The sequence below is a fragment of the Glycine max genome, chromosome 15, assembly GCF_000004515.6.
Source record: "Glycine max cultivar Williams 82 chromosome 15, Glycine_max_v4.0, whole genome shotgun sequence".
In the NCBI taxonomy this organism is placed as follows: Eukaryota; Viridiplantae; Streptophyta; class Magnoliopsida; order Fabales; family Fabaceae; genus Glycine; species Glycine max.
This window is the reverse complement of record NC_038251.2, coordinates 3629608-3645984: the sequence shown is the minus strand read 5'-3', so window position 1 is coordinate 3645984 and position 16377 is coordinate 3629608. Positions and strand designations below refer to the sequence as shown.

General features: G+C 28.4%; 2 protein-coding genes across 2 annotated transcripts; both read right to left on the bottom strand.

Moving 5' to 3' along the window:
* Nucleotides 1-539: 539 nt before the first annotated feature.
* On the bottom strand, nucleotides 540-2853 carry LOC100799984 (chaperone protein DnaJ). The gene is made up of 3 exons (XM_003547001.5): nucleotides 2461-2853; nucleotides 1689-2248; nucleotides 540-1546 (listed from the first exon to the last, which is right to left on the bottom strand). The coding sequence occupies exons 1-3, from the start codon at nucleotides 2596-2598 to the stop codon at nucleotides 1099-1101; spliced, it is 1146 nt and encodes a 381-aa protein (XP_003547049.1). The 5' UTR covers nucleotides 2599-2853; the 3' UTR covers nucleotides 540-1098.
* A 631-nt stretch (nucleotides 2854-3484) lies between these two features.
* LOC102663335 (GATA zinc finger domain-containing protein 9) lies at nucleotides 3485-4945 on the bottom strand. Its single transcript, XM_006598234.2, has 3 exons — nucleotides 4781-4945; nucleotides 4284-4565; nucleotides 3485-3619 (listed from the first exon to the last, which is right to left on the bottom strand). Exons 1-3 carry the CDS (start codon nucleotides 4943-4945, stop codon nucleotides 3485-3487), a joined length of 582 nt encoding a protein of 193 aa, XP_006598297.2.
* Between the last annotated feature and the right edge of the window lie 11432 nt (nucleotides 4946-16377).

Below are 16377 nucleotides of genomic sequence, written 5' to 3'. Positions count from 1 at the left end.
TGTTTACAAAAGTTTGATTTCTAAACGGTGTGTATGAAAATATTTTATTGTGAGAAATAAAATTCATTTTAATGATCTTTACATTTTGACTTCCGACTGAGATACCTTGTTTTCAGGAAGAAAAAAAACATAATTCAAAAGGCTAATATAAAGAACCTGAAATAGAAGTACTCTTTATTTGAATATTTGATTACTTGACTTCTCAGGAAGACCTGCTTCCTGATGGAATGGAGCTGCACGTCTATTGAGCTCGGTTTCTCTAAACAAGGAAGGGCATTTGTTCTTTTGTCATTGCCCTTCTGCATGAAATAATTAATCTGATTCTGATCTTCTAAGCTCTTGCGAGGGGAAAGATATAAATGTAGGCTTAGTTATAACACCACAGACTAGCATAGTTTAATGTGACTTCACATGCAACCTTGAAGCATATTATTACAGCCGATATAAAAAGGTTGCTAATTGCTATTACTTCCACTTTAATTTTTCTCGTTCTCTTGTCTTGTTTGGTTGAAAAGAGGAAAATGGATATTTGCTCATAGTAGTTTATAGCAGAAGCTGAAGTAACAGAGACCTGGTGAAAAGTTGTTACATTTGATGACTATTGTTATAGATAGATACATAAATTATATCTTTGGAGACACTGATCTCAAATATTTGGTCAAGTAACAGTTATGTACTCCTACGAGTCGGTAACCTAGTGATAATAATGTAGATGTTGCATTCTGTATCCCGGCTTTGGCCTTGAATGGTGCAAACTGTGCTTGTAGCTAGGCAAGTTGACAAGATACATATTCGGTCTGGAAGAAAGCAATCCAAAGATCTTCCATTTGTCGAAGACAACATCAAGGGAGCACTGATGGAAGTTCCCTTTCTTTTTCAACAGCCCTGACCTTCCCCATATGGAAGCTCAAGTGCACGAAATCCATTCTCGCGGCACGAAATGCATCCATTATTGTTGTGCTTCAGTACTATTGGTGATGTTGGGCTGGATAGGACTGACTATGCATGCATGATATCAAATTTTTTTTTAACTGATAATAAAATACCTCTTTGTCCTCTGTCTTGGCAAATTTGTGCATCTGCATACAACTATGGTCATTAGCAACAATCTTGCAGGATACTAGCAGCTTCTTTCCGTTGTTCTTCACTTAATTCTGTGGGGAATTCAATGAAGAATTTGACATGAAGATCACCTCTTATCCCGTTATTTTTGGGGTTTGGCATTCCTTGACCTTTGATAACCTTCTCATATCCTGGGTATATGACATTATTCTCGAATGACAAACCCATATTCTCCCCTCCTAATAGAGGGATTGATATGAAGCAGCCTGTTAGTGCATCTACTAGAGGAATCTCAACACATATTTCCAAATCATTGCCTTCTCTCCTAAACAAAGGGTGCTTTTTTTCATCAATCAAGAATACTATATCAGAAGGGAGGTATCCAGGTTTCTCATCACCTACTCCTTCAAATGTAATCTTTGTTCCTTTTCTCCATCCCGGCTTCACCTCAATTTTCAAAATCTCCTCTTCTTGGATAATTACCCTGTTGAAAAATTTTAAGTTAGTAATGCTCTTCTAAGCAGATAGCACTTCAAAGAACATTGAATTTCTACACCCTATGTACACTAGCATGCTACAGAGCAACACAAAATATTCATCTATAAGATCACTTGACAGAAACATACCCGGGATATTTGATGACATCTCTAGTAACTTTAATCTTTTTTATGCATCCAAAGCATAAATTCTCGAGCGTGCAATGCAGCTTTCTCTCAACTTCTGGGGGTTTCCTTCTAGCTGTTGTCTGTGAAAATATGATAGGTGTTGTTAACCTACAACTCAGATTGCTTGACAGAGAGACTGCAGGGATGTATTCAGGCTTTCGGGTGGTCTTTAAGCATGCATCTGCATCTTTTGTTGGAGACGCTACATGGTTGGTTAACTTAGGTTCAGAGATGTTCAACTTACTTGACAAAGAAGCCGGGGAACCCCTTCTGCTCATAATCCTTTTGAGAGATGATGCAGCAATTTCGGTGGCACTCCTTCGACCAGAACTAGAAGAACTTCTTGATAGAGAGGTTGGTGTTGTGCATCGCCTGCTTCCATGCCTTGACATAGGCCTTGATTTTAGTGTTGGTGTTTTAGATCTTCTACTTGCAGCCCTTGACAAAAATTTAGGACTCCAAATGTCTTCATCCACTCTTTTATTATCATTTTCCTCAAACCTTGGGGGTGTTATTGGCTCCTGCATGCATAAAAGATCATGAGAATAATATCTCATAACATCACGCATATTGTAACTTTATATGAATGCATATGATTTATTTTCCTTTAATTTGTCTGATGGTGAGTTTCATTAACTCAAAACTATATATATAGCAATGTTATGTGTTGTTTGATTGACAAAATTAAGTTGAGGAGCTAGCATGCATGCACATTGCAAAGATTTAAGATTACCTCGGGGTTTTTCTTGTCATGGTGGTGTCTTTTGGATACAAGCGATTTGTAAGCCTTGCTAACGTCTTTCAAGGATTTATTTTTAATCTTAAAGAGGTGGTGCAAATCCAATGGTTGAGAACGTGGGTGATCTCCCATTGGATTTGAGCTAGCTAGGGGAAGAGGGGTTTGGAGGAGCAGAAAGGGAGGAAAATTAAACAAGATATATTATTGTAAGAGGGATGAAGAAAAGACAAGAAGAAGAAAGGTTACACAATATCCAGAGGAAGACAAGAGCTTGGTGGAAGGAAACAAAGGTGAAGAAACGTTTGATTGTGTTATTGTTTCATGTTACGTGGACTTTACCCTATATTTAGTGTGGTGAGACGTGATAATCTCTATTCAGAACACAACTTGTGCTAAACGAACTTGTAATTAGAATTCTTGTTATGGTTGTTATCAACAAACCAATCATTTTAGCCTTATATTCATTTGGCCGATTTAGAAATTTTAGATGGTGGGTAAAATAATATATGCAATATAAATTTGTTCAAAAAATAGAGAAATTGCATACAAGTTTTTCCTTTTATTTGCTTAAACATTCAAGGTTATATACTATCTACTCCTTTTTATAAGAAATAAGTTATAGAGTAATATACACTATAACTTATTTCTTATAAAACACACTATAGGTAGTATTAATTATTCCAAGATTAGTCTCCAAGTATTGTCATATATTGTAATGTTGTTAAGCAAAAAAGAAAATATAAGTAATTGAAAAACCACCATATATAATGTCATGGGGATATGATTATCATCCCGAAATGTGATACTTCTATTGAAAAGCAAAATACGGGTGGGCTTTGATTGCTGGTAGTCCTAGCATATAATTGGCGTTTGCCCATATTAAAAGTGCCTTACTTTTATCCATAAAAAAAAAAATCCCAAAATGCTAGAGAAACACTCAGATAGGCGAACATGTAATTCAAAATATGGAGAAATGGCCATGAAGTACAAAAGGTGGAGCAGCACATTGGCCCTTCATTTAGAGATTTGAATCCCTTTCCACGGTTTCAGCTGGGACAGAAGCATCACCTTCATCTGAAACTGCCGCAGGGAGGCCACTGCCTGTACCCTTCACCATCTTAAGGTATTGAAGGCCACAAGCATTGCACAAAGTCTGTAGAAAAAAAATAATATTAAAACAAACTCATTGGACTTCAACTAACCATGCATGCTCATTCAGATACTGAATGAGCTTTAAAATTGTATTTGTACCCAATAGCACATGCATGTATGAATATCATAAAATATCATTAAAAAAAGTGTAATTTTCTTATATTGTCATTTGCATTCTCAATTAATCTAGTAAACAACAATTTTAATCCTTAAAAGTATATAAAAAAATGTAATCCATCAACCCTCTATGACATCAGTCCAAAATTTTTATAAAAAAGTGTGATGTACATTATAATATTAGCATGTGTTTAGGGATCAAAATGATATTAAACACTTGAGATTAGGGACTTGTATAAAATAACTGGAAATTTTAGGGTTTTTTTTTTTTACTTTTCTTTACTTTAGAGATTAATGTGATAAAGTTATATTTCTAGTAACTAAAATGGTAGTTTACTCGTAATTAATCATCTTAAATATAACCTTAAAGGAGTTATTATAAAAGTAAACTACATGTCTATGTAATTAGATGACTGAGTCAATTCTCATTCAATTATATATATATACATAACAGATAAGAAACCGGGTTTGGTCATAGATACATACATGTAGGATGTTACATATATAGGTGATAGGTGCATATGTGTTTTAAGTTGTTCACTATTTACCTTTGGTCCCAGAGGTCCCTTGCGCCACATGGGAGTTTTTCTTGTTTTACAATAAAAATTAGTGCAGAGTTTATCTGGATCAGTACTCTGCTTAGATTCTGCACCTCGATGGTGGCGGCGACGACGAAGGTATTGAGAGATTCTTGCTGGTGTAAAGGAGACAGAGGCAATATACTTGGGTTCAACTTGCCTCGTATCTTCAGAGGTAGCTCCCTTAGCAGCAGAATTTGCTTGAATAGTTGTCTCCCGGTTATTTGCAATTGCATCCTCTATGTTCATGTTCTGTTCACAACCATACTTTGGCTTATTGTCAATAATGTTATTTTGTACACGATTCTTAGTTTGTTACGCTACCATTTGGTAACGGTATTGTGATGGAGATTGGAGAATAATGGAAGCTATCTTGACATTTTTACATCAATTATTTTTATTAAAGAAATTTGTTACTTGGATTCATGATAAACCTAGCTACATATATAATCACTGCTAGGACTTACTTCAATGCTATTTTTACAAGCCTGCTGAGTAGTATTCACGAGAATGGGCGATGAAAACTCGTTTTCAGCATTCACATGATCAAATTCCTCCACATATGCAATGTTCAAGTCGAAGTCATGAACCAGCTTTGAATTGGATGCTTCATTAGTCTTTCCAAAATCCATACTCTTGATGACTCCTATAACTGATGATAAGGAAAGGGCAATTTTTCAACACATAAGCTATTGGTAACATATATAAGAGTTTTAACAAGAAATGAATAATTAAGAAGTTTTGTAAGAACTTTAATAGATAACGAATCTTTATTTTTAGATTGAAGAAAAAGGATATGGAATCAAATAATAATATGCTAAGTTAATTACATTGTTTGAGTTGTTTCAAATAGAATGAAATTGAACAAAACTTTTCATGTAAAATTTATTTCATTCTATTTTATCTAATTTTCTTTTTTTTCTTCCTTAAAATACAAGAAAAAATGGAGAATGATCATCTAAAATACATAGACAGACACCTTGAAATAATTGTAAATGAATATTATTATATATTCCCAAAGATTAACTTGTTTTGTCTCACTAACTCTGTTTAATAACATTTTCAAGGACATTAAGTTTCATCAATCTATCTACTAAATCGATTTTTTAAAAAAGAAATAGAAAATTTCTATTAAAAATGTCAAGTTTATAAATTTTCATTTAAAAATTAGATAATACTTTATCACACAGCTATGTTTTATTATAAATATATTTTGAATGTCTAATCAAGATACATTAATAATATTATATAGTTCAACAATTAGATTTATTAAATTCATAAACGCAATAAGTGTCTAATATGCAATAGCTTATCTACACAATTTATACTAGTACTACAAAATCTCACTTATCTAAACTGTGGGGTGTATTTTAAAAGGTTAAAAAGTGTGAGTTATAACCGTGGATTGGAAGACAAAAAATAATTTTGAGATTGAGATCAAACAGATACACATGTATCTCGAAATATGAAATTACTAGATATCAATAGTTAATTTTTCAGTGACATTTGTAATTCTGTATTTTATCATGTGAACTGTACCCCTCACTTTCAAGTTGGCAATTCTCTACTACAAATCTTAATACAAGGCATGACCTCACCTAAAGTTAAATAAAGCTATGCTGACATCAAAGTTGTGGAGAAATGGAAAACAAAATTATTTTATAAACAGAGATATTGATGGATACATAATAAAGAAACGAAGTCTAGATCATATTCAAAATCTAAATAATTGATGAGATCATTACAAATAGTCAAATACAATATCAAATCAGTAATACATATACATCATGAATTTGATATATTTCTTCATACAATAGCATATATATATATATAATATTTTACAAATCGATCATACTATCTTACAAAAGATATTAAATAAAAATAAAGACATGTCTTAAAAATATAAAATATATTCAATAGTTATCAAGCAAAATGATATTATAGAAAGATTTAAAATTATTCATACAAAAAAGTATTTACAAAAATCTCCCAATAATCGGAATAAAATAGTGGGAGTGACTTCTCCTAAGCTGATTATAACATGCAATCAATAACTTGTAACCGTTGAATTAATAAAGATCAAACTACAAAGTTAAATTAAATTTGAAACACAAAGTTTGATTTTCACTCAACGATTGCAAAATATTGAGTGTGTGCATACAAGTTTCGACTACATCGAATCTATTTCCATCCTAAACCTAGTGGAAGAATCAAGGATGAAGGACTATGATCAAAAACTCAAACAAACACTGATTGTACTGAATGTGTAAAGATCAAGATTAAAGAGAAACTTACAATAGATTAGATTGTAAAGTCAAACCTTTTTCTCGGCAAGAATATGAAAATGAGATTGATATTGATAATGAAAGATTTTTTTTATTGAATGGAGCTAATGAATGTCTTTTATTTATAATCAGAATTTATGTAAGGTAATAAACTATGGATATATGGAAAATATAGCCAATATCCTATATATTACATGGATATTAAATAATATAGATAAAATATAAAGTAAAAATTAAAAATAATATTAATTATTTAATTTGACAAAAGTATTATTTTATTAATAATTTATAAGAGTGTTCAAAATTGAACGATACCATTTTAAATCGCTAAATCAAATAAATAAAAAAATAATGTAATTTGTTTTTCCCCAATTTTTGATCGGTTCCTATTGAAAATCCAATTAAATCAGCTCACATATTATATTTACGAACCACTTTTATTTCTGAAAGTATAATTCGTTGACAAATGTGTCCCTGAAAAATCTAAATGCAAAATTTAGTCATCAAAAGTGTTAAAAGTGTGACAAAAATATCTTGTCATCAACTTCCGTCCATCACCGTTAAAAAAGTTGCTTACGTGGCATAAAGGGACAATTTTATCGATAAAAAATTAAGTACAAACCATGGGGACATATTTATCATATGCAAATGTAGTGACTTTTGATTTTTCTTGAATGTGGGAAAAAGGATTTTTTGACATTTGTTGATTTTCTTCATTCTCAAAAGGATATTTTTTACACAACCCAAAATTGACTCTTCATTCCCAAAAAGTATGTTCTTGATTTTTCTTCATCTCCCACACTTCCACAACCTCATTACGCTAGCAAATCTCCCAACCACAGTGATGCACAACAATGCACGGCGACGCACAACGACGCACACCCATACAATCGTTCTCGTCGACGGTGACCACAATGACGCACACCCAGGTTTGGACTTTATCATATGCTGTGTTGTCTTTGTATGCTTTTTTTAAAAAAAAAAATTTCTACGGATATGGCTTTTATTGGTTGGCCGTAATGGCACCGTCATCAGCTAGTGTCTTCGTCATTGACAAATGGTTGTTTTGGGGTTTCAACAATGACCGTAATGACATCGTCGCCATCACATTTTTCGTGGTGGTCATCGTCCATCTAACCTCTGTCGTCAAACCTCTTCTTTTGTGTTCTCTTTATTTTTGAACTTCTTCTCTTCTCTGTTATCAAACTTGTCTTTCTTCTGTATTCTGAAACTTTTTGTGTTCTCTATTTGTGAATATTCAATTAATATTTATTATGTTTCTCTGTAATGTCTGATGAAATCAGTCTTATTTTGCACCACAATGGTAAATTCATACAAAATGCAAATGGGGCACTGAAGTATGTGGGTGGCGAATTTTGTGTCTAGGAAAAAGTTGAAACAGATTTGGTTAATGTCTGGACACCCCAAGAATTGTGCAAAGCCTGTCGCAATTATGTGAATTTTGTTTCAGTATGTTATTTGGTGCCTGGTATTGGTTTACAAAGGTTGGAGAATGATCGTGATGTGTTGTATATGTGCCAAATTGGGCTTGCTGATCCAGAAAAAGAAGTGCATGTAAACTTAGAAAATTCTGATCTAGAGGGGGGTCCTGTTAGTGACATTGGGCCAGTGATTGAAGTACATGCAATGCCTATAAATTGCAATGCAGAAAATGTGGTTGAGGCTGTTGCTGAATAATGTACTCAGAATGGTATTGAAGATATGGATGTTGATGGTGCTAAAGGTGGTTCAGATGATGAAAATGAAGTACTTGGAACTGGTGTACAAGATGCAGAAATTGAAGTTGTTGAAACAATAGTTGAAACAGAACTTAAAAGGGAACAATGATGCAGATGATGATGAAGTTAAAGAACATGATGTGGGTGTTGAGTTTTCTGATCATTTTGAAAGTGACTCAGACTATGTATATGTGTCTTCAGATGATGGACAATCAAGTGATACATTGGCAGATAGTTACCCGTTTGAAGAATTTCAGTCCCTTCCTAATAGTGATGATGAAGGTGATTCTAATTCTAAAATCGTGTATCCTCGATACAATCCTACGACTGAAAATGCTTCAACTCAAAATGTTCCAACTCCAAGTCATGTGAATGATTTTTACATTTTATTAATTAGTTATTGTTAAATTATGTTATGCATAACTAATCAGTATTTATTACTGCTGTAGGAAACAATCTTCATACCTCCACCTATGTCAACTGCATTTAGACCACCTCCACTTAGGCCTCCAACACCAATTCGAATTATAATGCTAGATGGAGTATCTCATAACAAGAATCAATCAAATTACATGAGATTCATACCCATGAACTTCATACCTAATGTCCAACCGCCAAGATTCAAAGAACTAAAATATAGGATAGATTAATCTTTTATTTATAGTAGATAGTGATTAATTATTATAATTTGGATAAATTCGTAATGATTGATATACTAATACAATGTTTATTTTGGTATTTTAGTACAATATTCATTTTGGATAATTTATGTTGTGACATAAAAATTATTATTCATAATCAATATTATTGATATTATGTTTGTTATAAATTATTTTTTAAGTGATTATTGTAATGTTATGTTTGTAACGATAAAAAAATGTCGAAAATCTATTATAAAATTATATTTTACCCATAAAAAAATGAAATTACTAACATTGTCGTCTAAAATTGGTGACTATTTTCATCCAAATGACCAAAATATATCACAAAATTGACATTTTGTTTCAAAAGAAGGTACTGACATTGAAGTCTAAATAAAATTATTGACAAATTCCTCCAACCAAAAATTACTGACAATTTTATCCATAAAAATTTTACTGACATTTACGTTCAAAAATGATTTTTTACTGACTTTTTCGTTCAATCTAGTCAGCATGACCACGTTGACAATTAATTTTGTGACAAATTTGTCACTCTGTGTCACGTATGCAACTTTTTTAACGTAACTGAAGAAAGGTGAAGATAGAATATTTTTGTCGCACTTTTAATACTTTCGAGGACTAAATTTTGCATTTAGATTTTTTAGGAACACATTTGTCAACGAATTACACTTCCAGGAATAAAAGTGACTATTTACCCTATATTTACAAAAACGATTTTTCTTTTATACTCTCATATAAAATCCCATAATCTTAAATTATGAGATTAATATTTTAATAGTGCATGACTAGTTGTGTTTAAATGATTTTTAATGTAATTCATTTTGTCTCAAATATAAGAAAAAAATGATTCATTTTTATTAAGAAAATTAATTAATCATATTTAATTACACCAATTTTAATTAAAAATTAAGTTTTTTTCCTAACTTATCCTTCATTCAAACTTGATTTTAGGAATAAAAAAAGAGTCATTAAAATTAAAACCTTAATTGAATGAAGGATATTTTTTTTCTTATATTTGAGACCAGAGAGGATTTCTTCTTATAAGAGATTCACAATATAATTATTATCATGAGTACTTTTTTATTATGTTTGATAAAATTAATTAAAAAGTCGTCTCGAAGTTAAAAGTTGAAATTTAGTAGTTGAAAATTAAAAAATAATTTATTAAATTATAAATGTTTAATAAAACTAATTATTAAAGTACCTGAAAAATATAAAATAACAAAAATAATAAGATTATGATTTATTTTAAAAAGATAATAAAAAATTGATTAATATATTAAAGATAAAAAAATATAAAAAACTAAGAGTTAGCTGCTAATATTTAAAAAAAATATTATTTCAAGTAGTATTTTAAAAAATACAAAAACTACTTAAAACACTTTTTGACTAATAAAAAAAATTAAAAACTAAATAAAATATGTTGTGAAACATGACTTTTCTTCTTATTTTAACGAGTACTTCTTTTGTTTGTTGCTTTACTATTTATATTATGTAGATTTCAGTTTTAAGGCTTGTAATGATTAGATTAGTAAGTAGTTTTTATATTGTGTTAATTTTTTTTGTTAGTTGTTAAGTTACTTTTTAAAATGATAAAAAATAATCAAAAGATTAAAAATCAAAAGATCCATTCGAATCAGACTGTAAAAGATCAATTTAGTCTAATTCGATTTTAATATTGCATTCAAATTAATCTAAATTAAACAACATTTTTATATTTGGTTCGAATAAAAAAAATTAAGAAAAAAAATCACACCAAACCGAACACCTTTGGTGATTTAAAATATTTCATTATATTTTACAAATCGATCATACTATCTTATAAAAGATATTAAATAAAAATAAAGACATCTATTGTCTTAAAAATATATAATACATTCAATAGTTATAACACAAAATAAGTAAAATGATATTTTAGAAAGATTTAAAATTATTCATGTAAAAAGTTGTTTACAAAAATCTTTCAATAATCGGAATAAAATAGTGACAATGACTTCTCTTAAGTTGGCTATAACATGCGATTAGTAACTTGTAACCCTTGAATTAATGAAGATCAAACTACAAAATTAAATCAAATTTGAAACACACACTTAAAGTTTTACTTAACAATTGCAAAACATTGACTGTGTTCATAAAGTTTCGACTACATTGTATCTATTTTCATCCTAAACCTAGTGGAAGAATCAAAGGTGAAGGATTATGATCACTATCATGAATGCAAATAAATACTGGTTATATTGAATGTGTAAAGATCAAGATTAAAGAGAAACTTATAATAGATTAAATTATAAAGTTAAACCTTTTTCTCGACAAGGATATAAAAATGAGATTGATATTAAGAATGAAAGATTTTTTTATTTTATTGAATGGAGCCGTGAATGTCTTTTATTTATAATAAGAATTTATGGAAGGTAACTAAACCATGGATATATGGAAAACATAGCGAATATCCTATATATTGCATGGATATTAAATAATATAGATAAAATATAAAATAAAATTGAAAATAATATTAATTATTTAATTTGACAAAAGCATTATTTTATTAATAATTTATAAGGGTGTTCAAAATTAAATCATACCATTTTAAATCGCTAAATCAAATAAATAAAAAATCAATGTAATTTTTTTTTGTTTTCTCCCAAATTCCAATCGGTTCCTATTGAAAATTCAACTGAATCAATTCACATATTATATTTACAAATAAATTTTTCTTTTATACTCTCGTATAAAATCCCATAATCTTAAATTATGAGATTATAATATTTTAACCGTGCATGACTAGTTGTGTTTAAATGATTTTTAATATAATTCATTGTCTCAAATATAAGAAAAAAAACAATTCATCTTAATTAAGAAAGTTAATTAATCATATTTAATTACATCAATTTCAATTAAAAATTAAGTTTTTTTTAATTTATCCTTTATTAGAACTTGATTTAGGAATAAAAAAATAGTCAATGAAATTAAAATCTCAATTATATAAATGAAATAAAGTTAGTTAATTTTTTTTATATTTGAGATCAAAAAATGATATTTTTTTCTTATATTTGAAACTAGAGATAATATTTATTTTTATAAGAGATTTACAATATAATTATTATCATTCTTACTTTTTGATTCATTATGTTAGATAAAATTAACCAAAGAGTTTGCTGAAAGTTAAAAGTTAAAAGTTGGTAGTTAAAAAATAATTGTTTGGTAAAACTAGTTATTAAAGTAATTAAAAAAATATAAAATAACAAAAAATTATAAAATTATGATTTATTTAAAAAGGATAATAAAAAAATTCGATTAATATATTAAGGATAAAAAAATAAATATATATAAAAAATTAAAAATTAACTGCTAAAATTTTAAAAATATTATTTTAAGTAATATTTAAAAAATATAAAAACTAATTAAAATATTTTTTTACTAATAAAAAAACTAACTAAAATATTTCGTGAAACATAACTTTTCTTCTTATTTTAATTAGTACTTTTTTTGTTACTTTACTGTTTATATTATGTAGATGTCAGTTTTAAGGCTTGTAATGATTCGATTAGTTAGTAGCTTTTATATTGTGTTAATATCTTTGTTAGTTGTTGTGCTATTTTTTAAAATTATAAAAAATAATCAAAAGATTAAATATCACAAAATTCATTCGAATCAAACAGTAACAGATCAATTTAGTAAAGATCACATCAAACAGAACACCTCTGGTGATTTAAAATATTTCATTATATTTTATCTAATTCTGTAGTAGGAATTTGATTATTGATTAAAAAATAAAAGAAAATAAGAATTATAGTGATTAAATAAACAATTAAAAATATTTTGATTTGATATGAAAACTTATATAACGTATACGATAAAGATATATAACTATGCAAAAACGAAAATGTGAACAAAGATTAGATGTTTCACTTTTAAGATTATGAATTAAAATTTGTTAGGTAAGGATGAATAAAAAAATGAAGATTTATAATGGAATAGTATTCATGCTTTATATTGATTAGAAATCAAATCATTTCTCTGGTTTCTTTTTTTCCCCCTTCTGACCAAGTAAAAAAAAAAAAAGTTCAATCAAATTGAAGAATTTAAATCCAAAAAAACTGAACTCAAATGGGTTTAAAGGTTTGACTACAACGCCTTAATTAAGACATGCCTTCTTGGATTTTCTTCTTTTTCTATTTTTAGGTACGGGTTTTCTAGGAATTTATTGTATTATCATTATGCTTTTTCCACTTTATATCCTATATAATTAATGATCACTCTAATGAATTTATGTCCTCACTTTTTCTCCTTTAATGATACATACCCTTTAAATTTTAATATCGAATCAAATTAGTTCTTTTCTTTAATCAATTATTTATTAAAAGAAAAATATGAATATATCTATACCTAGAAGGGCGATCCAAATTCACCACAAAAAAAAAATCCATCATTTAGGATCCGTTTGAAAAGAGTTAAAGTGAAAGGAAAACAAATTGAAAGAAAAAAAAAACATACTTAACAATATTTTTTCCTTTGTTTGGTTGAAGAAAAATGAAAAAAAATCAAGAAATAATTTTTTTCTTTTACTTTTCTTCCAGTTTAAATTTCAATTTTTTTTTTCTCTTTTTTTTTCCCTCTCTACCAAACATAGGACTAAAGTTGCCAAAGAAAAAAAAAAGACATTCGCAAAAGATCTACGCAAATCCTTGCAAATTGCTTAAGGTATTGCATGAAGTTTTTGAATTGCGACTAAAAGTAACGATTACATTTTTGTACAACTACTTAGTTTAATATTAGTGTGACTTCTGAGAAAAAACAAAAATATGTATCTATCACTACTCACTAGCTACCAAATCAGATAATATGCATTACATATATTATTTACAACTAAATAATTGATATATCAGAAAAAATAAGTCAACTTAATAATCCTTCTAGAATCAATTTTTTAATCTTGTTTTAGTGGGAATGGTTTTTGGAATGATTGCCCTATTTTATTTTTCTCTCAGTTTTTAAAATTATGTAGTCTAATCCTTCACATTTGGATGAGACGGACAATATATAAATCTCTAGCATATTTCTCTTTTGTATATCTCTTATATTGTTTTATTCATCTAACTCAATAGAGTTGTTTGTCCGGACTCCAAACATTCTTCTTATAGTTTTAGCTTAAAAAGAGTTTTCAACAAGAAGTTTTTGCAACTCGGGAGTATTCATGTGTCATATGTCAGTTGTTAAGTTTGTTTTTAAAGATGGAAAATGTTGTTTGGTACAATTAATTTTTTCGTCAAAACAGTACGAATAAATATTACGTCTTTTTAAGTTTTTAATGATTTTTTTTTTTATTCCAACTATATCAATCAAAACATGATGGTTTATGAATACCATATGAATCAATTTTTCAGCAATCAATAAAAATAATTTAAAAAAATGGTTTCACTCGTTAAGTTGTTTACTGTTTTTCATAATTAATCATTGTGAAAAGACTTTAAAGTAACTTATTTTGAAATGAAAGAGTAATATTCACTTTATAGAACTACAATATTTAAAGCACTAGCTACCTTTCTACCTTTCGTGCAAGACCTTCTAGATCTATAAACTTTTTTATTCAACATATCAATGTATTTAAAAATATAAAAAAAGTTACATGAGCACTCAATGTGTTATTTTGTCACCAGGATAGAAAAAAAGAGACAAAAATATAAGTAATAAACTTTATGATATGATAGTAAAAAAGAGATAAAAGTAAATAAGAAATATTAAAATAATGTTTCAAATAATGAAATGCATTACTCGAAAAAAAATATTTTTAGTAGGAATCTAACATTGTTGACTAATCCTTTTATTTGATTATAAGACACGTACATGGTACACACACTAAAGCACAGCATTTTTTTTTTCATAACAAAGAACCAAACGATTACATACAGATCTAGCTCTAGGGTGGTGAGTCACCCCTGCAAAATCTTCCCACAAAAGGGACATATATACAAGCAGCAGGTGGCAAGGAGAACAAACGTAAGGATTCAGGAACTTGATGCGACCAATGAGCAAACCAGCATCGTCTGTAGGCTAACTTGTGCAAATATATATAGGGAGACAATCCAATTCATCCTTATTCTTTTAGGACAATTCATCAAGTAGCTAGAACAAAGACATTGTCAATGTTGAAGCAAATATTAATCTTATGCATATTCAATCATCCAGCCAAAGATTGTGAGGAAAATTTATGATGATACAAGAAAGTGCTTATTACCAGAAACATCATAAACAAAATATTGGACATTAGTGCAAATTGAAAGATTTTTAAAGAAAATAAATACCATTTTACATTAAAAAAAACATTTTTTTTAATTATTCTATTCAAAGAGACCAAACAAAGTAGTTTGAGACTATAGGGTAGTTCAAAGTTTTTGAAATATGGAATGAAAAGTACATCCCTAAAAACAATGCTAATCAAAAGTAGATAAATTACAACCCAAGCACAAATGCATACCATAAACAAGAAAAACTTCAACAAAATAGACATTGACATTAATTGCTAAGCTTTAAGCACAAGATGGCAACACATAAAGACTTTTTTAAGTGAGGGGACGAAAGGATATTTTTTTATAACTTTAATGTAAGAAAAAAAAGAAAAGGATAAAAATTAAATTGTATTAAAATATATATTAAGAATAAATATAGTAAAAAGCAATAAGTTATTGACTACAAGCTAGCTAACTGAAGAAGTTTATAGTGTATTAGTTGTAGGATAGTTAATAAGTTAATTTATCAAACTTTTAAACAAGTTTATAAACTAGTTAATTAAACTATAGACTAGAATAAATGTCATACTAAACACACTAAAAAAATAAATGCATTAAATTAGTCCTTAAAATTACAAACAAAAATTTAGTTTTTGAGGTTAAAAATATAATTTTTATTCTTGAAATAAGATTAATTTAGTCTTTAAATGATTAAATGGCATTTGTTTTAGTCTTCAGAATTATAATAAGAAAGAGTAAAATGTCCATCACAAATCACATTTATTAAAAAACATAATGTACTCTAAAGAATTTTTCTTTAACTACTTTTTAATATAATTAATGAGTTTTGGTAGTATTAATAGATGCTAAAATTTTATGTATTACTAGTATTTATAAAAGAATCTTATTAATTAGTATCCTAAGACATTCGTTAGGAAATTTTTAAAAAATTATTAAAATATATAAAATTATGTTATTTGCGATTTTTTTTACATTCACTTAAAATTTTGTTAAATATTTTTTAATTATTTAATCATGTCATATAAAAAATATGATGATTAATTACAAAGTTCGAAAACCGGATTAATATGAGCGAATAACCGTTCTCACTCAGCATCACCAGTTAGCACCACTAGTGCAGTTCTGCAGAG

What these genes read in the sequence shown, in the direction of transcription:
- LOC100799984 (XM_003547001.5), bottom strand. Translation starts at nt 2,598, where the DNA reads ATGGGAGATCACCCACGTTCTCAACCATTGGATTTGCACCACCTCTTT. An exon ending in ATGACAAGAAAAACCCCGAG is followed by an intron (nt 2,249 to 2,460) that starts GTAATCTTAAAT and finishes TTATGCATGCAG; the next exon opens with GAGCCAATAACACCCCCAAG. An exon ending in GATGTCATCAAATATCCCGG is followed by an intron (nt 1,547 to 1,688) that starts GTATGTTTCTGT and finishes ATTTTTCAACAG; the next exon opens with GGTAATTATCCAAGAAGAGG.
- LOC102663335 (XM_006598234.2), bottom strand. Translation starts at nt 4,945, where the DNA reads ATGGATTTTGGAAAGACTAATGAAGCATCCAATTCAAAGCTGGTTCAT. An exon ending in CTTGTAAAAATAGCATTGAA is followed by an intron (nt 4,566 to 4,780) that starts GTAAGTCCTAGC and finishes GGTTGTGAACAG; the next exon opens with AACATGAACATAGAGGATGC. An exon ending in AGGGACCTCTGGGACCAAAG is followed by an intron (nt 3,620 to 4,283) that starts GTAAATAGTGAA and finishes TTTTTTCTACAG; the next exon opens with ACTTTGTGCAATGCTTGTGG.